Genomic DNA, 25078 nt, shown 5'->3' on the forward strand with positions numbered 1-25078 from the left:
TTTTTCTGCTTGAGCCTCTTGCTGTGCTCATCTAATGATTTTTCCTGTTTGAGGGGTGGCAAGACACTATTGTCTTCAGATTCAGCTTAACTTAATACATGGGCTTCACTTGTTTCATCATCGTACTGGTCCCAGACTTTCTTTTCTTCTTGACTTTGCCAACTCTCTTCCTTTTAGATACTTTCTTACCGCTAGAGATTGGCAATTCATCATTATCTATGGTTTCAGTATCATCGCATACTTGTAGATCAGCTTGTTGATCACAAGTATTGCCATTGGAACCTGTTTAACAAGAATTTTGAGACATTATCAAATTGTTTTACATGACGAACGAGTTCCTTACAGATTTTCTAACATTAATTAAAGAAGAAAACCGACCTATTCTAGAATAGGATTTAGGTAAAAAGCTACCAACAATCTACATGTACAATTTGTTCCAACATCACTGTGCTGACAAGCACTGCCATAAAACATGCCTATTTGTCTGTGCTTCATGATATCATAACCCAAATACTTCATAGGCTAGCCAGATTTTTTTTTGTGGTAGAATACTTGACCAAACCTAAATGGAGGTACCATGACTAAAGATTCAACAATAACTAATGAGATGCCCATGACCACCGGGAACCAGAAGAGTCCTGATGGTAAGGCTTGTCTAAATCATTTGCTATTAATAGTGTAATACAGTAAATTTATTGCCAATGATGTAAGAAGTCCATGGACTGATATTACTAGTAACTAGCACACATGGGCATGCTGTTGCTCAGGTATGTATACTCTTGTAACCCAAATATTTTATCAAACTATATAAATCTGAACACATGGAATATGTTTTGATTGGGTTTTGTTTCAAATTTAGCATGCATTTAGGGCTTCGTTCATCATAACATGTGATCCAAATTGTACCAAGTGGGCCTTGTCATGTGACCCAAATTGCCTAAGCCCATGCATTATCAGCATCCCTGTCAGGTCATTTGCCTAAGTGGGATTATTAGGAAGTCACAATCTACCCTAACCAAATGGAGATGTCCTCAACAAAACTGGCTCAAAATCCCTCACTCAAGTACACTATTATCATGGTGCACATGATGTTCATGGTGTTAACCCTAAAGCTAGTTGACCTACTAATCCATTATTTGTATGGAGGTTAGCTATGTTTTAGATAAGACTTAGTTGACCTACTAATCCATTATTTATATGGAGCAGAAACAAACACACGAGATGTTAACCATGTTTGTTATTTGAAATAGATCAATCAAGTTACATGTACTAATATCACATTCATTTCCAATGTGGATCTACCGAAGTATTAAGTTGTATAGAGCCATAGAGCATGTAAATGTGAATTTGTAGTGTCAAATCCAAATTGTTAAATAAGTAATACCTGAGAAATGTGAATCGATCACCACATTTGTTAGATGTTGCTTGAGGAAAACCTATTAAAAAAAGAAATATACTCAATGATAGGTTTATACAAACCAAAAAGAAAATGTGAACTGTTTGCAAGCACTAGTTGTTGAACCTATGCATTCCTCTACAATATGCATCCAATTACCCCAATATAACCTATAAATTAATGGGCTTTACATGAAAAATGAATCTAAACCAAGAGGAAGAACTAAATTGCAAAGCACTACCAAACTTAAATTCCCTTCTTTAAAATTGTTCTATTATATGTAAGCCAAAGGATACTGAAAATTTTGTTGAAGCAAGATCCATTTATGAGCTGATAGTAGTTATAGCATACCGCAGATAGAAGTTGTCTCGTCTTTGCATCCCACACACGCAAATAGCTGTCCAATCCTATAAACCAATATCATCATTAAGCATGACCTTATAAACCTACGACCAAAACACTAATGCATAATGTGGCGAGTAAAGAACTAAGGTTTGCACGAAAGCATAGTTTGACATATTACTTGTGAAGACATGGCATATGAAATTAAAAATATTTCATGCTTAACTATAGTTTTACCAAAAAAAACTCATAGCAAGAATATATATTACAGTTTCAAACATGACAAGAAATTTCAGTCAAAGCTCTAGGGCCAGCAAAATAAGAGAAAAAGATTCTCTTACATCTTGAACATTCAAAATTATAGTTAACTTTTAATAAAAAGTAAACTTGAATTTGCAAGGTACAAGTCACCACAAACAAGTATCCCAAAGTATGGCAGTACACTTTTCAGCATGTATCATCTTTTTAAATTACCAACAAGAGAACTTCCAAAACAACACATCCAAATATTACAAATGATGTCCATCTAATGCCGAGTCTATTGAGGTGGGAACTACCTAAAACTTGATGATGCTTACTGCTACCATTGAGATATTTTCTTCAATAAAATCTGTCAACATGACATAGCTAGAAATGAGAATTTCACACTAGGCCGATGGTGTACTGCCCCAATGGCTAATCCAATCAAATTGGGGATTGGGTCAAGGTCGATGTTGGACCCAGGGTTGGGTTATAATTGTTCAAAACTAATCAGGACCGGGACAAGAACAATATCACCTATCCCCATCCCCATCTCAAGCCTCCCCCATCCTTTCTCCACGTATCCGACCGCACCAGAAAAAAAACCCCAGCAATTTCATATAAGTAATTTACCTACTATCTTGTTAATATAATTAAAGAATATATCAATAGTAAAAAATGTATTCATAAGCTATGAGATAATAGTTACATCAATCTTTATTGTGTCGGAGATGGTACTAAGTTTATGAACCCGAGTCAAAGATGAGGCAAGGTCAGGGGACTTGACTAAATCCAATTCAACTGGGTCGGGTTTGAACAGATTTGACAGGGAAACATGCATAATCATGGTTGAATTAGGGTACAATTTTCCAAAACCGATTTAAGTCCAAGACAAGGACAGATATCACCTAACCCAACCCCAAGCCTGCCTGCACCAGCCCATCTCACCCCAATGAAAAAAATGAACCCCCAACTATCTTGCAAATATAACTGAAGCATATGCCAATAATAATACATGTATTCTCGTAGGAAATTCATGCAGCGGTAAGACAGCTAGTACCATTAATTTTTTGTGTGGGTCATGGATGGTAATAAATTTATAAACCCGAGTCGAAGATGAGCAGGATGAGAGCCGTATGTTAGACATAACACTTTGGTTTTCATTAGAAACACAAACAGAAGGATGTTTATCTTTAACAAAATTGATTGTAAAATAACTCCCAATAAACCATGAAAAGTATGTCGAACATTAACCTTCAAGATGAAACAGTATGCACCAGTAATTTCTCTTGAAATGAAACAATGACTGATAATCCATGGAGGATCGTTACTCAACATATCAAAGAACAATAGAAAGCTTGAAAAGTTACATTAAATGAAAACCACCAAATATATTAAATTTGGTATATCTGAGTTATAAACTAAAAACTTCCAACATGGAACACTATTCTTTTTCCTTTTTTTCGAGGAAACAAAACACTATTTTGTGCCATGGTAGAAGTAAAATTGACTGAATATGTTGAATTAACAGTATACAACTTCTTACCACAAGATGCTATCATGGGAAGTTCTGGATGTCTCGCTATAGATCTGATGCTTCCAGAGCACTTACCAATAAAGCATCCGATCAGTTTTCTTGAAACAAGGAAATCGACTGCCATCTAGTCAACATCAAGAGTTAGTTCTAAATATTAGTAACCCTGAATCACTTGAATCACCAGGGGCCAATTCATCATTGATAGAAGCTAATTATTAATTGTCTAACAGGTGATACAAATGTGAAACCATTAAAAGAAAACTCAGATATTTCAAAATCATAAGCATCAGAATAACGGTAAATACTACAATTCAAAAAACTAAAATGAATGGTACTACCCATTACCCCATACTTTAACGACACTAGGAATTTGAATTGTTAAATAAGATTTTTCAGCTATAAGCATGTCCTAGCTTCAAGCTCACATTGGAAAAATCTACCCAGTTAATTAGATGAAATATTATTACTTGAACTGAGTTAATAACAGAAAATATAAGTTCCAAGTGAGTCAAGCTAGTTCCGTCTCTGATAATGAGCTCAATTCATTAACATTCTTTGGACCAAATCCTTAATCCAAGAGCACAGGTCACCAAAAATGTAAACATAAAGCATGGACTTCTCAGAAATGACAGAAAGCATTAATGCACAAAAAACAGGAGGATGACTACTTACCGCACATAGTTAAGAATAGTTGAGCCAGTTCATTGACAATGAAAAGAAATTAGAACATCATGTAATCAACTGAGAAAACTATGTAATATAGGAGTTAGCATAATTTCCTTTATGCATACCATACCTGCAACACATGTCTCATTCAAACCTTTAGTTTCCTTGTTGGAAGTGACTATTCCTGGTTCTATATCCTTAATTCATGTTGAGTCTTAAACTTTTTTTACGATTTCATAAAGGCCTTCAACATCAGCTGATTACTTCTAAAATTGCTTATGATGTAGCCACATATATTGTCTGACATAAAACTGTTTGAAAGAACTTTCTGTTCTACTGAAAGTTTCAACTCCAACAATTTGACCATAAAGGAATAACAAGTTGAGGTTCATCGGACAGCCCAAAAACTAAAAAGTTTTTATCGATGAAATAAAATAAGAAATCGTGATAATTTTGTCCATTATGGTAATAGGACTTAGTTTATTATGGGAGTAGGAACAAGTAGCTAGACATATGATAAATGTCTATAAGAATCAAAAAGTCTTAGATATGAGATGATAACTAAACGGCAATCAGAAAAAGGATCTGATCAAGAAATTATATCCAATCAAGAAATTATATCCACAAAAAAAGAAAACAAAAGAGAAATAAACAAAACAACTAAATATAATTAACAATGTAGTTGTATAGTGACCTTGTAGAACTATGACTTTCACTAGTTCTCATACATGAAATTTCAGAATCATGAGATTATGATCATAAAAAACAACAAACTAAAGAGGATGAATGAATCGGGTAAATAAAATTAAAGCATAGCCGCATAGTGTACGTGTAGAACTATGTCTTTTACCTGTTCTCATATCAAATGAAGCAAGATCCCCAAAACCATTGCCTACATAGACTGTATAGCCATCTAGATCTTCACAAGCTGCTTTAATTGGAGATTCTCTAAAGTCGACTGAAATTACAGGTCTCCTCTGTGCTGAAGTATCATAAAGACGAATCTATCACAAGATATAATTTTTAACAAATAAGAGAATAATAACATACTGATCATTAGAATCTCATGCGGACTGAGTAATTAGTTTACATCATTTTCTCAACTTCTAAAGCAATGGGTCAAAAACTATTAACCACATACAAAAGATTCATTAATCAGGATAGACCATATGGTCAAGAATATTTCAACATTAATCAATAAACAGAAGAAAACTGTTTATTAACTACAAGTTGGTTAACACTCCAAATGTGCAAGCAGTATTTGTAAAAAAGTTTGGTCAGGCACTGTTATCATAAAATCAAACTTAAGGCTTTCACATGTATCCTCGATCTCATGGCAACAATTGCAAAAGTTGTCGAAAGACTTACAATAAAAGTTATACTCCCAACTATTAGCATTTTTTAGCTTGTAAGCTACAACTAGTAAACATATTTCATAGTGCCATACCTGATGATTGATCGTGCCAGCCACAACTTTTCTATGGTCATCTTCACTCAGAAAAGTTGCAGCAGTAAACCAAGTTGGAGAGAATATACCAAGTCTATTAGAAGGAGGCTACAAAAGACAAAGAGCAAACCGATAGAATCTTCATAATCAAAATACAAATAGACCAGAAACTCTCATTAAATTGCACTAATAAGAATGAAGTGACTCACAGATTTTGCACTCCAGATCTTACTGCATTTTCCAAGATCCCACATGTTCAATTCAATGCCATTCCTGAGAGAAAAGAAAACACAAATTAAAGTACTAGGCCAAAATTAGGCAATATAACAACCTTTCAAATTTTTATTAAAGAGGCTGTCACCCATGAATATAATTGCAACAAACTCATATACATTTCTTTAACAGCTTACGGAAACTTACCCTCCAAATAAGGCATAATTCTCACTTTTATCCACTGAAGAACATATTATTTTACCAGAAGAGCATACATTCCATGTAATATGAGAAGCAGTAGTTGAGTTTTCTGGCGCATCACCGACGGGAATGGACCTCAAGCAAGCATTACCCTTTTCCAGACAGGTAAGTAATGAAACTGACCTGAAAAACATAAGGATTGAATGAATATAAGAATGTGCATGCAATTCGAGATCACAACTAAAGTTTGTAAGTAACAGTACCACCATGAACTAAATTTTACTCGATAGATGTACAGAATTTCCATTCTTGCATACAGATGCATGCATATGCAAAATCATTGTGAATATACGTCAGCTAGTTCTCCTCTCTTCTAGTTCTAATACAACTTTCTTTGTCCACAAAGCTTTGCTCTTGAATCACTAGATAAACCTTCGTATTAAGTTTCACTATCTATATACATTGGAACCTTGGGATGTCAAATACAGGAGTAAGTGCTGAAAGCAAGAATAATCTCTCTGAACTTTTTTATTCAATGTCCTGCAGATACATATGCCTGCAGCAGTCTTTTAAACATGATAGTGTCATAGGTTTGACCCCCTAAATGCAAATTGGGCAGGTGCTAAAATTTTAATTCAACCATCTGTGATACTCTTTCACATGAACAAGTTTCTACAGAATATATCTTAGGTACAGCAGATTGGTAAAATGTTCGGATACAAGTTCAAAAAAATGCTTCATCTGCTATGAGCTATGAACTATGGCATTTATTTATGTTACCTTGATGGAACATCGATTCCTTTAGTTTTGAAGAGATGCAATCCAACAACATGATCATCATTAAGAGAGCCATCCAGTGATAAGGGTTGATCGATCTTAGTGATGCCCAAAGCCTCTCCATTAATAGGATTTAGACACTCAACCTGGAATTCATAGAATATCCCATGTTTCAACAACCTAGAAAAAGAGGGTTTTCTCTTGTTTCATATATGATAACTTACCGAACCATTCTTGCGAGCAACAGCCAAAAGCTGCAAAGAATAGCAAACAATTTACAAGTGTCATGTCTAGAAGGTAGAAGAATATTTTACACGTCGAACTGTTATGAGATTAAAGATATAATTATACTAGAGTAACATATAAGAATTTCCTAACAAAGGAAAGAAAGGTGGAAACACATCTTTAGTGATTACATGCCAATCCAAGAATGCGAAATAGAATGTGACATTATAGTCAACAGAATTCGCAAATCCAAAACAGGGTTCCAATGAATTATAAAACTTCCTTATAGGAATTGATCCTAGATCTCAAACTAATCGTGAATAATCACATTAAAGTTTGTATAATACTTAGGAATGCTTGTCCACCGTAATCAAACTCTAAAATCTTTGAACATACACTTTTCTTTTGTAATGTTAAACCACCATATCTCCATTGATCATCCAAATTAAACTTTCAAGCTGGAAAGTGAAGGCACAAAATAGGTTTCTGCTTCTTTAAGAAAGAAGAACATAACATGAATATTAGCTTCAAACTAGAGAAGCTTTCATTAATATTCAAGAGAAACTAATAAGATCGATTTCTGGTTTACTTCAAAACTACCAAGAAGCCATGAAGATCCAAAAGGAGACTAACATAAGCTTTGATTTGATTGTTTACCTCCCATTAAGTAGTTAAGATTGTCATAGCATTCATTTATGTATAATAACTCAAATCCAACAAAGAATGTGATAACAAACCGGATCAGTTTTGTGATCAGAATAAGAAGCAGCAAGGACACAAGATGAAGCATTTGGCTGCCCCCATGTTTCTACCACCTTTGGAATTCCAGTCTTTCCATGAGCTTCGACAACTGAAAACTCATTGCAATATCACATCATGAGTTGTAATTAAGAAATGCATGCCATGTAGACCATTCAAGAAAGAGTAATGTTTAAGCAGGCGGCGCCTGGGCGCTCGCCCGAGCCCAGGCGTGGGCGCTTCGGGCGAGCGCCTGGGTAAATCAAGGCGACCGAACCAGAATTTAGGTCTGGTTCGGTTCTGATTCGGTTGTTAGTTGGTTCAATCGAACCAACTAAACCGATATAACCCCAACCCTAACCCTTACCCAACCCTAACCTCCTGCCGCAGCCGCTGCCGTTGCCGATCCCGATCCCGATCGCGATCTCGCTGCTCGTCGCTCCTGCTCCCGCTGCCGCTGCTCGCCGCTGTCGCTGCTCGCGCCTCCCGCGAGCCTTCCCGCTGCTCGCGCCTCCCTCGAGCCCTCCCGCAGCTCGCGCCTCCCGCGAGCCCTCTCGCTGCTCGCGCCTCCTACGAGCCCTCCCGCGAGCCTTCCCGCTGCTCGCGCCTCCCTCGAGCCCTCCCGCTGCTCGCGCCTCCCGCGAGCCCTCCCACTGCTCGTGCCTTCTGCTCCTTTTCCCTTTCCCGCTGCCGCCGCTCGCCGCTGCTGTGCCGCCGCTCGCCGCTGCTGTGCCGCCGCTCGCCGCTGCTGCTGCCGCCGCTCGCCGCTGCTTCCTCGTTTCTCCATCAGGCTTAGTATATAGTATACTCTTAATATTAAGTTTATTTGAATTTTGAAATGATTAATTTTCTGTTAATAGATTAATAATATATTATTTTGATTTTAATGTTGTTAATTTTTATTTATTTGAAATTATTAATTATATTATATATTTTTATATTTTAGCGTCTCGCTTCGCTCGGGCGAGCGCCTGGGCGAGCGCCTAGCACCTCGGGCGTTTGTGGACCTTGGCGCCTTTTGGCACCTAGCGTTTTTTAAATCACTGGGCAGTCATATGGTGTTTTGTTTGTCTTCAAGTTCCTTAGATTAATTGATAGTGGACATGTCACTCGAATCCCAGTCAAATGTCATACTAATCTTAAATTAAGAATTTACCCTTAGCATCACCCAATTTCTTCGAGAAAGAAAAACAAATTAGTCGATAACATAATGCTGTTGGATTTGGTAATTATCGATGAGTTTTGTTGATCATCCAAGCATTTAACAACTGTATCAATCATCGAGTGGACATGTCACCCGAATCCCAATCTAATGTAATACTGATCTTAAATTAAGAATTTACCCTTAGCATTACCCAATTTCTTCGAGAAAGAATAATAAATTAGTCGATAACATAAAGCTGTTGGATTTAGTAATTATCGATGAGTTTTGTTGATCATCCAAGCATGTAACTGTATCAACCATCGAGTGGACATGTCACCCGAATCGTCGATGAGCTTTGTTGATCATCCAAGCATTTAACTGTATCAGTCATCGAGTCCAGCAGATACTCTATCGATGTAAGGCCAGATGATGGGGATAACAATAGAATTTACAGAAAGGACGATGTAAATAAGCGAAGGATGTCACAACCGGGGGCATGGGTGAGCGAGCGAAGACGAATCAACAGCACCCGTAAGATTGGTTGTGAGAGAAAGATCAGTATTGCTGGCTATGGAAGGTGCCGAGAAACTCGATTGACGATTCTCAACACTATATCGTCGGCGACAATATCGAAAACAGAGCGACGAGTTCAAATCGGAAAGAATCGACACATGAAGCTCACTTTTAGGAGAGATCTAGAACATGTACTGGATCTTGACAAGAGGGGAGAACGTAGGAGTCCGCTAGGTCAGAGATCGACAACTCGATTTGGCTGGTCTCAGGAGACGTCCGACCAGGGCGATCTACGCTCGCTCGGCGCCGTTTAATCGGTGGCATAAAAAATAACTAAAGGATGGTCATGGTTCTCGACTACGGGTGGGCTGACGGGTGCATTATCCTTTTTGGTTTACCCCGCTTAAAAAACATCGTCGAGTCGGGTTTAAAATAAATTGATCTCGATCCAAATTTTATCGCTCGGTTCGGGTTATACCTAGTCTCGGTAACGGTGGAAAATAAATATTAACTCTTTTCCTCTCTTTTTTAGTTTTTTATTTTTTTTTATAAAAAAAATAATTTTTATGATAACGAAATTATCACTTATCATTAAGATAATATCGTATAATTAATTGAAACAATTCGATAAGGAAGATAAAATCTGATAATTATTTATAATCGATTGATATGAAACATTACAATCGATCATCGTCCAACTTATATTATCGTATAGAGGTTAGCATAGAAAGACGGTTCAAGCTTAGCTTCCCTGTCACTCATAAACATAAAATATCAATGGGGGACGTTAGGATAATTGTAAGCTATATTCTATATAAAGAAACATAGAAAACTGAAAGAATAAAAGAATTGATGGTTATGGTTCTCAACTACGGGAGGGCTGACTGGTGCACTATCCTTTTTTGTTTGGCCCGCTTACAATTGGCATCGTCGAGTCGGGCTTAAAATCAATTGATCTCGATCCAAATTCTAACGCTCGGTTCGGGTTATGCCCGGTCTCGGTAACGGTAGAAAATAGATATTAACTCTTTTCCTCTCTTTTTCAATTTTTTATTTTGTTTTATAAAAAAAATATTTTTTATTATAACGAATTTATCATTTACCATTAAGATAATATCATATAATTAATTGAAACGAGTCGATAGGGAAAATAAAATCTGATAATTAATTATAATCAATTGATATGAAACATTAGAGTCGATCACCGTACAACATATATTATCTTGTAGAGATTAGCATATAAAGACGATTTAAGTTTAGCTCCTCTCTCACTCATATGCATAAAATATCAACGGGGGACGTCAGGGTAATTGCAATCTATATTCTTTATAAAGCGGATCGAGATCAATTGATTTCAAGCCCAACTCGACGATGCCAATTGTGAGCGGGCCAAACCAAAAAGGATAGTGCACCCGTCAGCCCTCCCGTAGTCGAGAACCCTAACCATCTTTTCTTTTTTTCTTTCAGTCTTCTGTGTTTCTTTATAAAGAATATAGCTTGCAATTATCCTAACGTTCCCCATTTATATTTTATGCATATGAGTGACAGGGGAGCTAAGCTTGAACCGTCTTTCTATGCTAACATCTACACGATAATATATGTTGGACGGTGATCGACTCTAATATTTCATATCAATCGATTATAATTAATTATCTGATTTTATTTTCCCTATCGACTTATTTCAATTAATTATACGATATTATCTTAATGATAAATGATAATTTTGTTATAATAAAAAATATTTTTTTTATAAAATAAAATAAAAAACTAAAAAAGAGAGGAAAATAGTTAATATTTATTTTCCATCGTTACCGAGACTAGGTATAACCCGAACCGAGCGATAAAATTTGGATCGAGATCAATTTATTTTAAACCCGACTCGACGATGTTTGTAAGCGAGCCAAACCAAAAAGGATAATGCACCCGTCAGCCCTCCCGTAGTCGAGAACCCTGACCATCCTTTCTTTATTTTTTTTGCCACCGGTTAAGTGGCGTCGAGCGAGCGTAGATCGCCCTGGCCGGACGCCTCCTGAGATCAGCCAAATCGAGTTGTCGATCTCTGACCTAGCAGACTCGTACGTTCTCCCCTCTTGCAAGATCCGGTACATGTTCTATATCCCTCCTAAAAGTGAGCTTCATGTGTCGATTCTTTCCGATTTGAACTCGTCGCTCTGTTTTCGGTATGGTCGCCGGCGATATGGTGTCGAGAATCGTCAATCGGGTTTCTCGGCACCTTCCATAGCCAGCAATATTGATCTTTCTCTCATAACCAATCTTACGGGTGTTGTTGATTCGTCTTCGCTCGCTCAGCGTCACCTATGCCCCCGGTTGTGACATCCTTCACTTATTTGCATCGTCCTTTCTGTAAATTCTATTGTTATCCCCATCATCTGGTCTTACATCGATAGAGCACCAGGCTTGGTCAGGTATCTGCTGGACTCGATGGCTGATACAGTTACATGCTTGGATGATCAACAAAGCTCATCGACGATTCGGGTGACATGTCCACTCGATGGTTGATACAGTTACATGCTTGGATGATCAACAAAGCTTATCGATAATTACCAAATCTAACAGCTTTATGTTATCGACTAATTTGTTATTCTTTCTCGAAAAAATTGGGTGATGCTAAGGATAAATTCTTAAGTTAAGATCAGTATGACATTAAACTGAGATTCGGGTGATATGTCCACTCGATGGTTGATACAGTTGTTACATGCTTGGATGATCAACAAAGCTCATCGATAATTACCAAATCCAACAGCATTATGTTATCGATTAATTTGTTTTTCTTTCTCGAAGAAATTGGGTGATGCTGAGGGTACATTCTTAATTTAAGATCATTATGACATTAGACTGTGATTCGGGTGACATGTCCACTATCAATTAATCTAAGGAACTTGAAGACAAACAAAACACCATATGATAGCCTAGTAGTTGGATCAACATAATGCGTCGATCAAGATGGGATGTTTACCAGACGATTACTATTAGTAAGCTGCTAAATGAGATAGAGGCTCCATTATGTCGAGATTCGAAAGAGGAGTTGGCTCCTGACTTCTGAAAGAATAGCTGTTTAGCATGACAGGATACCGATATTGTGGCTCTAAGGAACATGAAAAAATATGTTGAAGCTAGTTTAGATGTATACACAGTGTGATTATATAAAAGATCTTTTGTCTTTTTTTGTTTTCTCCTTCCCATCAAGTATGTTTGAAACTCGTAATTTTTGGGACATTGATTGATCTTTTTCTACCTACTTCTCTTTGGAGATTCCACAGCACAAGATTTTGCAGCCCCTACACCTTAATTGCTTTGTTATTCTTGTGTGTTCTATTGATCGGTTAATTGTTTTGCTTTTACTTACTGGTGAAATTTATAATTTCGGTGAAGTTTTGAGGAGCCAAAAGGTTTCAAGAAGATGCCACGAACAAGTGCATTGGAGTGCCCTGGATGCCCACCTTTGAGAGCCTTGACGACTGACGTGCTCGGTCTTGTAAAAGGTGGTTGTTATTGCTTAAACATTACTCTTTCTTGAATGGTCTACATGGCATGCATTTCTTAATTACAACTCATGATGTGATATTGCAATGAGTTTTCAGTTGTCGAAGCTCATGGAAAGACTGGAATTCCAAAGGTGGTAGAAACATGGGGGCAGCCAAATGCTTCATCTTGTGTCCTTGCTGCTTCTTATTCTGATCACAAAACTGATCCGGTTTGTTATCACATTCTTTGTTGGATTTGAGTTATTATACATAAATGGATGCTATGACAATCTTAACTACTTAATGGGAGGTAAACAATCAAATCAAAGCTTATGTTAGTCTCCTTTTGGATCTTCATGGCTTCTTGGTAGTTTTGAAGTAAACCAGAAATCGATCTTATTAGTTTCTCTTGAATATTAATGAAAGCTTCACTAGTTTGAAGCTAATATTCATGTTATGTTCTTCTTTCTTAAAGAAGCAGAAACCTATTTTGTGCCTTCACTTTCCAGCTTGAAAGTTTAATTTGGATGATCAATGGAGATATGGTGGTTTAACATTACAAAAGAAAAGTGTATGTTCAAAGATTTTAGAGTTTGATTACGGTGGACAAGCATTCCTAAGTATTATACAAACTTTAATGTGATTATTCACGATTAGTTTGAGATCTAGGATCAATTCCTATAAGGAAGTTTTATAATTCATTGGAACCCTGTTTTGGATTTGCGAATTCTGTTGACTATAATGTCACATTCTATTTCACATTCTTGGATTGGCATGTAATCACTAAAGATGTGTTTCCACCTTTCTTTCCTTTGTTTGGAAATTCTTATATGTTACTCTAGTATAATTATATCTTTAATCTCATAACAGTTCGACGTGTAAAATATTCTTCTACCTTCTAGACATGACACTTGTTAATTGTTTGCTGTTCTTTGCAGCTTTTGGCTGTTGCTCGCAAGAATGGTTTGGTAAGTTATCATATATGAAACAAGAGAAAACCCTCTTTTTCTAGGTTGTTGAAACATGGGATATTCTATGAATTCCAGGTTGAGTGTCTAAATCCTATTAATGGAGAGGCTTTGGGCATCACTAAGATCGATCAACCCTTATCACTGGATGGCTCTCTTAATGATGATCATGTTGTTGGATTGCATCTCTTCAAAACTAAAGGAATCGATGTTCCATCAAGGTAACATAAATAAATGCCATAGTTCATAGCTCATAGCAGATGTAGCATTTTTTTGAACTTGTATCCGAACATTTTACCAATCTGCTGTACCTAAGATATATTCTGTAGAAACTTGTTCATGTGAAAGAATATCACAGATGGTTGAATTAAAATTTTAGCACCTGCCCAATTGGCATTTAGAGGGTCAAACCTATGACACTATCATGTTTAAAAGACTGCTGCAGGCATATGTATCTGCAGGACATTGAATAAAAAAGTTCAGATAGATTATTCTTGCTTTCAGCACTTACTCCTGTATTTGACATCCCAAGGTTCCAATGTATATAGATAGTGAAACTTAATACGAAGGTTTATCTAGTGATTCAAGAGCAAAGCTTTGTGGACAAAGAAAGTTGTATTAGAACTAGAAGAGAGGAGAACTAGCTGACGTATATTCACAATGATTTTGCATATGCATGCATCTGTATGCAAGAATGGAAATTCTGTACATCTATCGAGTAAAATTTAGTTCATGGTGGTACTGTTACTTACAAACTTTAGTTGTGATCTCGAATTGCATGCACATTCTTATATTCATTCAATCCTTATGTTTTTCAGGTCAGTTTCATTACTTACCTGTCTGGAAAAGGGTAATGCTTGCTTGAGGTCCATTCCCGTCGGTGATGCGCCAGAAAACTCAACTACTGCTTCTCATATTACATGGAATGTATGCTCTTCTGGTAAAATAATATGTTCTTCAGTGGATAAAAGTGAGAATTATGCCTTATTTGGAGGGTAAGTTTCCGTAAGCTGTTAAAGAAATGTATATGAGTTTGTTGCAATTATATTCATGGGTGACAGCCTCTTTAATAAAAATTTGAAAGGTTGTTATATTGCCTAATTTTGGCCTAGTACTTTAATTTGTGTTTTCTTTTCTCTCAGGAATGGCATTGAATTGAACATGTGGGATCTTGGAAAATGCAGTAAGATCTGGAGTGCAAAATCTGTGAGTCACTTCATTCTTATTAGTGCAATTTAATGAGAGTTTCTGGTCTATTTGTATTTTGATTATGAAGATTCTATCGGTTTGCTCTTTGTCTTTTGTAGCCTCCTAATAGACTTGGTATATTCTCTCCAACTTGGTTTACTGCTGCAACTTTTCTGAGTGAAGATGACCATAGAAAAGTTGTGGCTGGCACGATCAATCATCAGGTATGGCACTATGAAATATGTTTACTAGTTGTAGCTTACAAGCTAAAAAATGCTAATAGTTGGGAGTATAACTTTTATTGTAAGTCTTTCGACAACTTTTGCAATTGTTGCCATGAGATCGAGGATACATTTGAAAGTCTTAAGTTTGATTTTATGATAACAGTGCCTGACCAAACTTTTTTACAAATACTGCTTGCACATTTGGAGTGTTAACCAACTTGTAGTTAATAAACAGTTTTCTTCTGTTTATTGATTAATGTTGAAATATTCTTGACCATATGGTCTATCCTGGTTAATGAATCTTTTGTATATGGTTAATAGTTCTTGACCCATTGCTTTAGAAGTTGAGAAAATGATGTAAACTAATTACTCAGTCCGCATGAGATTTTAATGACCAGTATGCTGTTATTCTCTTATTTGTTAAAAATTATATCTTGTGATAGGTTCGTCTTTATGACACTTCAGCACAGAGGAGACCTATAATTTCAGTCGACTTTAGAGAATCTCCAATTAAAGCAGTTTGTGAAGATCTAGATGGCTATACAGTCTATGTAGGCAATGGTTCTGGGGATCTTGCTTCATTTGATATGAGAACAGGTAAAAGTCATAGTTCTAAATGTACACCATGCGGCTATGCTTTAATTTTATTTACCTGATTCATTCATCCTCTTTAGTTTGTTGTTTTTTATGATCATAATCTCATGATTCTGAAATTTAATGTATGAGAACTAGTGAAAGTCATAGTTCTACAAGGTCACTGTGCAACTACATTGTTAATTATATTTAGCTGTTTTGTTTATTTCTCTTTTGTTTTCTTTTTTTGTGGATATAATTTCTTGATTGGATATAATTTCTTGATCAGATCCTTTCTCTGATTGTCGTTTAGTTATCATCTCATATCTAAGACTCTTTGATTCTTATAGACATTTATCAGATGTCTAGCTACTTGTTCCTACTCCCATAATAAATTAAGTCCTATTACCATAATGGACAAAATTATCACGGTTTCTTATTTTATTTCATCGATAAAACCTTTTTAGTTTTTGGGCTGTCCGATGAACCTCAACTTGTTATTCCTTTATGGTCAAATTGTTGGAGTTAAAACTTTCAGTAGAACAGAAAATTCTTTCAAACAGTTTTATGTCAGACAATATATGTGGCTACATCATAAGCAATTTTAGAAGCAATCAGCTGATGTTGAAGGCCTTTATGAAATCGTAAAAAAAGTTTAAGACTCAACATGAATTAAGAATATTGAACCAGGAATAGTCAGTTCCAACAAGGAAACTAAAGGTTTGAATGTGACATGTGTTGCAGGTATGGTATGCAAAAAGGAAATTATGCTAACTTCTATATTACATAGTTTTCTCAGTTGATTACATGATGTTCTAATTTCTTTTCATTGTCAATGAACTGGCTCAACTATTCTTAACTATGTGCGGTATAGTCATCCTCCTGGTTTTTGTGCAGTAATGCTTTCTGTCATTTCTGAGAAGTTCATGCTTTATGTTTACATTTTTGGTGACCTGTGCTCTTGGATTAAGGATTTGGTCCAAAGAATGTTAATGAAGTGAGCTCATTATCAGAGACGGAACTAGCTTGACTCACTTGGAACTTTTATTTTCTGTTATTAACTTAGTTCAAGTAATAATATTTCATCTAATTAACTGAGTAGATTTTTCCAATGTGAGCTTGAAGCTAGGACATGCTTATAGCTGAAAAATTTTATTTAACAATTCAAATTCCTAGTGTTGTTAAAATATTGGGTAGTACCATTCATTTTAGTTTTTTGAATTGTAGTATTTACCGTTATTCTGATGCTTATTATTTTGAAATATCTGAGTTTTCTTGTAATGGTTTCACATTTGTATCACCTGTTAGACAGTTAATAATTAGCTTCTATCAATGATGAATTGGCCCCTGGTGATTCAAGTGATTCAGGGTTACTAATATTTAGAACTAACTCCTGATGTTGACTAGATGGCAGTCGATTTCCTTGTTTTCAGGAAAACTGATGGGATGCTTTATTGGTAAGTGCTCTGGAAGCATCAGATCTATAGCGAGACATCCAGAACTTCCCGTGATAGCATCTTGTGGTAAGAAGTTGTATACTGTTAATTCAACATATTCAGTCAACTTTACTTCTACCATGGCACAAAATAGTGTTTTGTTTCCTCGAAAAAAAGGAAAGAGAATAGTGTTCCATGTTGGAAGTTTTTAGTTTATAACTCAGATATACCAAATTTAATATATTTGGTGGTTTTCATTTAATGTAACTTTTCAAGCTTTCTATTGTTCTTTGATTTGTTGAGTAACGATCCTCCATGGATTATCAGCCATTTTTGGATTTTATCCTTTAAAAATTCTCATTGCTTCATTTCAAGAGAAATTACTGGGTGCATACTGTTTCATCTTGAAGGTCAATGTTTGACATACTTTTCATGGTTTATTGGGAGTTATTTTACAATCAACTTTGTTAAAGATAAACATCCTTTTGTTTGTGTTTCTAATGAAAACCAGAGTGTTATGTCTAACATACGGCCCTCATCCTGCTCATCTTCGACTCGGGTTTATAAATTTATTACCATCCCTGACCCACACAAAAATTTAATGGTACTAGCTGTCTTACCACTACATGAATTTCCTACGAGAATACATGTATTATTATTGGCATATGCTTCAGTTATATTTGCAAGATAGTTGGGGGTTCATTTTTTCCATTGGGGTGAGATGGGATGGTGCAGGCAGGCTTGGGGTTGGGTTAGGTGATATCTGTCCTTGTCTTGGACCTAAATCGGTTTTGGAAAATTGTACCCCAATTCAACCGTGATTATGCCTGTTTTCCTGTCAAATCTGTTCAAACCCGACCCAGTTGAATTGGATTGAGCCAAGTCCCCTGACCTTGCCTCATCTTTGACTCGGGTTCATAAACTTAGTACCATCTCCGACCCAACAAAGATTGATGTAACTGTTATCTCATAGCTTATGAATACATTTTTTACTATTGATATATTCTTTAATTATATTAACAAGATAGTAGGGAAATTACTTATATGAAATTGCTGGGGTTTTTTTCTGGTGCGGTCGGATACGTGGAGAAAGGATGGGGGAGGCTTGAGATGGGGATGGGGATAGGTGATATTGTTCTTGTCCTGGTCCTGATTAGTTTTGAACAATTATAACCCAACCCTGGGTCCGACATCGACCTTGACCCAATCCCCAATTTGATTGGATTAGCCATTGGGGCAGTACACCACAGGCCTAGTGTGAAATTCTCATTTCTAGCTATGTCATGTTGACAGATTTTATTGAAGAAAATATCTCAATGGTAGCAGTAAGCATCATCAAGTTTTAGGTAGTTCCCACCTCATTAGACTCGGCATCAGATGGACATCATTTGTAATATTTGGATGTGTTGTTTTGGAAGTTCTCTTGTTGGTAATTTAAAAAGATGATACATTCTGAAAAGTGTACTGCCATACTTTGGGATACTTGTTTGTGGTGACGTGTACCTTGCAAATTCAAGTTTACTTTTTACTAAATGTTAACTATAATTTTGAACGTGGAAGACGTAAGAGAATCTTTTTCTCTTATTTTGTTGGTCCTAGAGCTTTGTCTGAAATTTCTTGTCATGTTTGAAACTGTAATATATATTCTTGCTATGAGTTTTTTTTGGTAAAACTATAGTTAAGCATGAAATATTTTTAATTTCATATGTCATGTCTTCACAAGTAATATGTCAAACTATGCTTTGGTGGAAGCCTTAGTTCTTTACTCGCCACATTATGCATTAGTGTTTTGGTCGTAGGTTTATAAGGTCATGCTTAATGATGATATTGGTTTATAGGATTGGACAGCTCTTTGCGTGTGTGGGATGCAAAGACGAGACAACTTCTATCTGCGGTATGCTATAACTACTATCAGTTCATAAATGGATCTTGCTTCAACAAAATTTTCAATATCCATTGGCTTACATATAATAGAACATTTTTAAAGAAGGGAATTTAAGTTTGGTGGTGCTTTGCAATTTAGTTCTTCCTCTTGGTTTAGATTCATGTTTCATGTAAAGCCCATTAATTTATAGGTTATACTGGGGTAACTGGATGCATATTGTAGAGGAATGCATAGGTTCAAGAACTTGTGCTTGCAAACAGTTCACATTTTCTTTTTGGTTTGTATAAACCTATCATTGAGTATATTTCTTTTTTTAATAGGTTTTCCTCAAGCAACATCTAACAAATGTGGTGATCGATTCACATTTCTCAGACGAAGGTATTACTTATTTAACAATTTGGATTTGACGCTACAAATTCACATTTACATGCTCTATGGCTCTATACAACTTGATACTTCGGTAGATTCACATTGGAAATGAATGTGATATTAGTACATATAACTTGATTGACCTATTTCAAATAACTAACATGGTTAACATCTCGTGTGTCTGTTTCTGCTCCATACAAATAATGGATTAGTAGGTCAACTAAGTCCTATCTAAAACATAGCTAACCTCCATACAAATAATGGATTAGTAGGTCAACTAGCTTTAGGGTTAACACCGTGAACATCATGTACACCATGATAATAGTGTACTTGAGTGAGATTTTGAGCCAGTTCTGTTGAGGACATCTCCATTTGGTTAGGGTAGACTGTGACTTCCTAATAATCCCACTTAGGCAAATGACCTGACAGGGATGCTGATAATGCATGGGCTTAGGCAATTTGGGTCACATGACAAGGCCCACTTGGTACAATTTGGATCACTTGTTATGATGAACGAAGCCCTAAATGCATACTAAATTTGAAATAAAACCCAATCAAAACATATTCCATGTGTTCAGATTTATATAGTTTGATAAAATATCAGGGTTTCAAGAGTATACATACCTGAGCAACAGCATGCCCATGTGTGCTAGTTACTAGTAATATCAGTCCATGGACTTCTTACATCATTGGCAATAAATTTACTGTATTACACTATTAACAGCAAATGATTTAGACAAGCCTTACCATCAGGACTCTTCTGGTTCCCAGTGGTCATGGGCATCTCATTAGTTATTGTTGAATCTTTAGTCATGGTACCTCCATTTAGGTTTGGTCAAGTATTCTACCACACAAAAAAATCTGGCTAGCCTATGAAGTATTTGTGTTTGGGTATCATGAAACACAGACAAATAGGCATGTTTTGTGGCAGTGCTTGTCAGCACAGTGATGTTGGAACAAATTGTACATGTAGATTGTTGGTAGCTTTTTACCTAAATCATGTTCTAGAATAGGTCGGTTTTCTTCTTTAATTAATGTTAGAAAATCTGTAAGGAACTCGTTCGTCATGTAAAACAATTTGATAATGTCTCAAAATTCTTGTTAAACAGGTTCCAATGGCAATACTTGTGATCAACAAGCTGATCTACAAGTATGCGATGATACTGAAACCGTAGATAATGATGAATTGCCAATCTCTAGCGGTAAGAAAGCATCTAAAAGGAAGAGAGTTGGTAAAGTCAAGTAGAAAAGAAAGACTGGGGACCAATACGATGATGAAACAAGTGAAGCCCATGTATTAAGTCAAGCTGAATCTGAAGACAATAGTGTCTTGCCACCCCTCAAACAGGAAAAATCATCAGATGAGCACAGCAAGAGGCTCAAGCAGAAAAAGAGCAAGAAGATTTTGCCATGAAGGAAGCATGCCGGCCATCAAGAAAGTTGTGGTGAAGGATGGGTGAGTCCGTGATAATTCCATAATTTGTGATGACCAGGACTGAGCCCACCACCACCCACCAGCTAGATGAGTCTTGCTAAACTTGCTCGAGATGTCCAATTCTTTGAGAATTTGCATCGCACAAAGATCTTAAAAATAGTGGTTTCGAAGGTAAAATTAATGAATTGCATTTCTCTGTGGTTACGGAGAATTGTGATAGTTATATGCAATTAGAATTTTGATTTGCATATGGGTTACAGAGGATTCTCCACGAGTCATTTGTAGGCAAAGTGATTGCTTGTGCACAAAAACCTGATTCACATAATGCCGAATTATATAACTTGCAGTCCACACGTCACCAATATTTACCCATGACGATAACAAAAGATCTGACCCGCAAATACAAAACAAGCCATTGAAGGGTAAGGACATTTTGTTAAGTATGAAAAGATACAGCATAATTACAGCTGCTACACAATGACCGGGTAGAGAAAATGATAGTTAGATAGATGCATCATCAAAACAACCAACAACAACAGTGGAATCGAGTGTAAAATTAGACTACATCACACGATTCAAGCTCGAATTAGAAACCCTTACATTTCAGTTGCCTAAGTTAGTCACCATCGCAAACGAATGTATGATGTTGGCCCTCGACCAAGACGGCTGCATCTAACCTTTCTCTTCAGCTGCATATAATACCACCACCATGGTGGATATGGAACTCTTAGTGTTCCATGAGAGCAGCATCAGTTTCAGATAATGGTGCTGCAGAAGAAAAGAAAAAGGTTGCCACAGTTAGCGGTGTAGTAATCAGGAACAAGAACTATGAGCAATGCACTCAGCCAACAGAGTGGACAGTGAAGACCAAAATCAACACCCACACTAGGCAGTTTGAAAAAAATAATACCAACACATGCCTGGAAATATTAACCATACCGAGCAAGTCCTCGTATGCATCTTGGAAGAATGATGATTCCAGTAACAATGGAGGTGAGAAAACTTGATCCAGAGTGTCGTTGACTTCAGGATGCATTCTTTGTATTTTTTCAGTGGATGGTTGGAACAGCCTGGCCAGGTTTTTGTTCTCCTTCAGTCCATTCAATCTATTTAACATATCTGGAATGAAGCTTTGCTGGCTATTGGCATTACAGGAAAGATCTGTCATGTTCATCGGGGCCTGAACTTCTGGTGGTGAGGAGAAAACCAGTTGTTGATTTCTCCAGTTGTAGTAATCAGGAACATCGTCGATTTCTTTCTGAAAAGCAGCATCTGTTGTTGATAGAGGTATAAAGAAGTGTTCAGAACCATCATCACTGCTTCTTTCCTGCAACAATTCTGAGTTGCTTGATGAGCTTGATAGTGCAGCTTCACGAACAGAACGACGAATGTTGTGAGCATAATAATCATCAGTCTCTGAAAAATTAAACCACATGGAATAGTGAATAGACAAGTAAAATTTGCTCATCTCTATTTATTATGTAAACAAAGTAGAAACTGGATAATAGCTGTTGGTCTTCAACATCTGAATATCGCCTCAAGTGGGTAATGGCTGAAGGCGCTGACCTTGTGCTTCACCATCTTCATCAATTGTAAATGGAGGTGAAACTGTTTTTGGGGCTGGCAAAGTTTCCTGATTGGTTTGACTACCTACAGGATGCTGCTTTGGTGCTTGGTGGCCTTTCCCCGATGAATTTGGAGTTAGATTGAATAAATGAGGGAGTTTCAAAGTTGGACTACCGGAGACTTTCTCAATCTGAGCAGAGGAGAATTTACAAGTCATCTCAGCAACTTCATCAGTCAACCTTTCCTGTTAATAAAATTTCAAATTCATTAGCAGTACATAGAGGCAAAAAGGGACAAATCTTAAAGATGACAAATTCTTGAACTAGAGGTGATTGACGAGTTGGGTCAGTCACGTTGAGATGGGTTATATTAGGGACATGTAAGGCTGATGTGAATCGAGCCAATTTTCTAGTGGGTTTAGATTTCTAAATGAGGATTGAGGAACCAAACTATATAGCTATATGGTCAGAGTGGTTGATCATATTTGGTTTTGCATGTCAGAAGGGGATTCAAGAAGATATAATTAAAACATTGCTATAAGCAAAATGTATGCTTGACCTTAACATAGCCAACCAGCCAACAGGTCAAGAGTTCTCGACCAGGCTCTGAACTATGTTCATGACAAGTTATCCTAAACAGTCTGGTGGGTTTGGTTTGACTTGGTGCATGTGATTAGCAATTGATGCCTCTACTTAAAGCAGCTGTTCTGTGCTGTAGATCTATGTTCCGTTACATTTAGTTAAGATATATCATAAATCTGGATACAGAGCAACCCTGCTTTTCCAAATAACTGCATCTTGAAAAGTAACTTGATATACAGTCATTTTCCTTTTAAGTTATAGAATTTTGTTAGCCAGCAGCATATACTTCAGCAAATCCACACTGGCCATTTTGGTGACCACCGGGATTCCTGGTGTGGAACCTTATATAATTAGTCCATGGTTGCTGTGGCACTTTAGTGCTCATTACTTTAGTTCACACAGATTATACTTGTTAAGTAATGTTTAATGCTTTAGTGATGAAAATTGTAAAATGTGGTAGTCATGCTGCATATTATGTTGCATATGGATATAGGGAAATTCATCCTCCGATGTTTCTAGAGTAGATACAGTAGCATTTCTATAATCCTAGTTTGCCTATTTGATGGGCATCTTGGAGTTGGATATACCTGATGAACACATTTCTTTAGAGCATCATTACCTCTATGGGAGTAATCAAGTTGTGGATTAGTTAGAATCAGATGCTGCTGGAACTATTAGTTATGTGTGGCATGAAGACACCCTAAGGCTTCTGTTAAATCTAAACTTGTGGATTCTTGTGGTTGCATTTTCTCAAGGAGAGGCAAGCAGTGTTTTGTTACAGAAAAGAAAACAAAAAATTAGGCAATTTTGTGTCAAGTTTCTTAGGAGAAATTTAAACCACATTTCAACAGGCAAATAACTTGCTGCACAACCACGTAATGGTATGTTCATGATCACGGTTGCCGTTTGTGACTATCAGTTTTCCCAGCTTGATTCGTCTCAATACCACAGTTTGATAATTTTTTGATGTATCAATGAAAATAACGTTTTAGCATTTGCAAGCTAATTAATGGTTGCAAGGACCAAAAGTAAGTTTTTTATATAGTGAAGTGGAAACTGTAAGAAAATTATATATTTATTTTGTAGGCAGCAAAATTTATCTATGATTTTCTATTCATTCAACTTCTGATGAATATCTTGACAATTAATGCAGATTTCTCTTTGAAAGTTGACATATTCTATAAATAGTTACCTTATCACCATAGTATTTTTCATGTCAATGTCTCAAATGTTATTTAATGCTGCCGTTTTTTTGGTGTCTGATAACATGTGTTTATTAAGAGAGCGACTTAATTCTTTATTTGTGCTTTTTTTCCTGTTTGTTTATTTTGCTGATTGCTTTTCAACCTTTGCTGCTAAAGGTGAAAGCTAATGAAGGGGAGGGCTCGGAACTGCTTCGTAGTGCATCTGACAGCAGTAGCAGTGGGCATGCGGAATCACTCGCTGCAACTCTTGCAGAACATCGCCAACATTTAGTTTGCATACAGGTCTAGTGATACCAGGATAACACTAATCATTTACGGGCTAGTCCTCCCTGTAAAATTTCAGACCTTTATCCCTTTACTTTTATGATAATCCTTTTACTAATTCATGGGCAATTCTATTTTTCACGGGGCCTGCTGCCTATTGTCTTCAAACAAAATGCTAACTGCATACATGAAACATAACAACTGTCAGATCAGCTTGTGCTACAAATGGGTTTTCTGGTTAGATGGACAAGTTTCGTAAGATTTACCTCGGATGTTGCAAGTAGAGGAACCCTGTATAGGCCAATGTCAGTTGTCTATGCTTTCCATGATAATGTTCTCCAAATGTAATCTTCTTTTATAGATTAACTTAAGCCAAAAGACAACGTGGTTCGAAGTGCTTTATGAATCGAGGTGCATGTGAATCAATTATATATGAGCTCTTGTATAAGTTGGAAATTTG

General features: G+C 36.5%; 3 protein-coding genes across 4 annotated transcripts; 1 reads left to right on the top strand and 2 right to left on the bottom strand.

Moving 5' to 3' along the window:
- Nucleotides 1–91: 91 nt before the first annotated feature.
- LOC135658705 (uncharacterized) lies at nt 92–6966 on the bottom strand. The gene is made up of 7 exons (XM_065176172.1): nt 6823–6966; nt 5838–6225; nt 5629–5736; nt 5032–5185; nt 1748–1803; nt 1385–1436; nt 92–282 (listed from the first exon to the last, which is right to left on the bottom strand). The coding sequence occupies exons 2-7, from the start codon at nt 5880–5882 to the stop codon at nt 92–94; spliced, it is 606 nt and encodes a 201-aa protein (XP_065032244.1). The 5' UTR covers nt 5883–6225; nt 6823–6966.
- On the bottom strand, nt 6045–11397 carry LOC135658706 (uncharacterized). Its single transcript, XM_065176173.1, has 5 exons — nt 11346–11397; nt 7782–7894; nt 7044–7073; nt 6823–6965; nt 6045–6225 (listed from the first exon to the last, which is right to left on the bottom strand). Exons 1-5 carry the CDS (start codon nt 11395–11397, stop codon nt 6045–6047), a joined length of 519 nt encoding a protein of 172 aa, XP_065032245.1.
- A 63-nt stretch (nt 11398–11460) lies between these two features.
- Nucleotides 11461–24759, top strand: LOC135658735 (uncharacterized). Of its 2 annotated transcripts, XM_065176210.1 has the most exons (13): nt 11461–12942; nt 13042–13154; nt 13863–13892; nt 13971–14113; nt 14711–14887; nt 15035–15098; nt 15200–15304; nt 15748–15901; nt 17311–17400; nt 19152–19207; nt 19519–19576; nt 20677–21173; nt 24511–24759. In XM_065176210.1, the coding sequence occupies exons 1-12, from the start codon at nt 12861–12863 to the stop codon at nt 20811–20813; spliced, it is 1209 nt and encodes a 402-aa protein (XP_065032282.1). In that variant the 5' UTR covers nt 11461–12860; the 3' UTR covers nt 20814–21173; nt 24511–24759. The 2 variants fall into 2 exon arrangements, with proteins under 2 accessions (XP_065032282.1, XP_065032284.1); XM_065176212.1 differs by lacking the exon at nt 20677–21173 and having other exon boundaries at nt 11464–12942.
- Nucleotides 24760–25078: the final 319 nt, after the last annotated feature.

This window comes from Musa acuminata, unplaced genomic scaffold, assembly GCF_036884655.1.
Source record: "Musa acuminata AAA Group cultivar baxijiao unplaced genomic scaffold, Cavendish_Baxijiao_AAA HiC_scaffold_412, whole genome shotgun sequence".
NCBI lineage: Eukaryota > Viridiplantae > Streptophyta > Magnoliopsida > Zingiberales > Musaceae > Musa > Musa acuminata.

Coding starts and splice junctions, on each gene's coding strand:
- LOC135658705 (XM_065176172.1), bottom strand. CDS start 5,882: ATGTGGGATCTTGGAAAATGCAGTAAGATCTGGAGTGCAAAATCT. Junction 5,737..5,837: donor AGATCTGGAGTGCAAAATCT/GTGAGTCACTTC, acceptor TGTCTTTTGTAG/CCTCCTTCTAATAGACTTGG. Junction 283..1,384: donor GATCGATTCACATTTCTCAG/GTATTACTTATT, acceptor CTTGTTAAACAG/GTTCCAATGGCAATACTTGT.
- LOC135658706 (XM_065176173.1), bottom strand. CDS start 11,397: ATGGTCAGGGTTCTCGACTACGGGAGGGCTGACGGGTGCATTATCCTT. Junction 7,895..11,345: donor CGGGTGCATTATCCTTTTTG/GTTTGGCTCGCT, acceptor ATGAGTTTTCAG/TTGTCGAAGCTCATGGAAAG. Junction 7,074..7,781: donor CTGATCACAAAACTGATCCG/GTTTGTTATCAC, acceptor TATTCTTTGCAG/CTTTTGGCTGTTGCTCGCAA.
- LOC135658735 (XM_065176210.1), top strand. CDS start 12,861: ATGCCACGAACAAGTGCATTGGAGTGCCCTGGATGCCCACCTTTGAGA. Junction 13,155..13,862: donor CTGATCACAAAACTGATCCG/GTTTGTTATCAC, acceptor TGTTCTTTGCAG/CTTTTGGCTGTTGCTCGCAA. Junction 13,893..13,970: donor TTGCTCGCAAGAATGGTTTG/GTAAGTTATCAT, acceptor TATGAATTCCAG/GTTGAGTGTCTAAATCCTAT.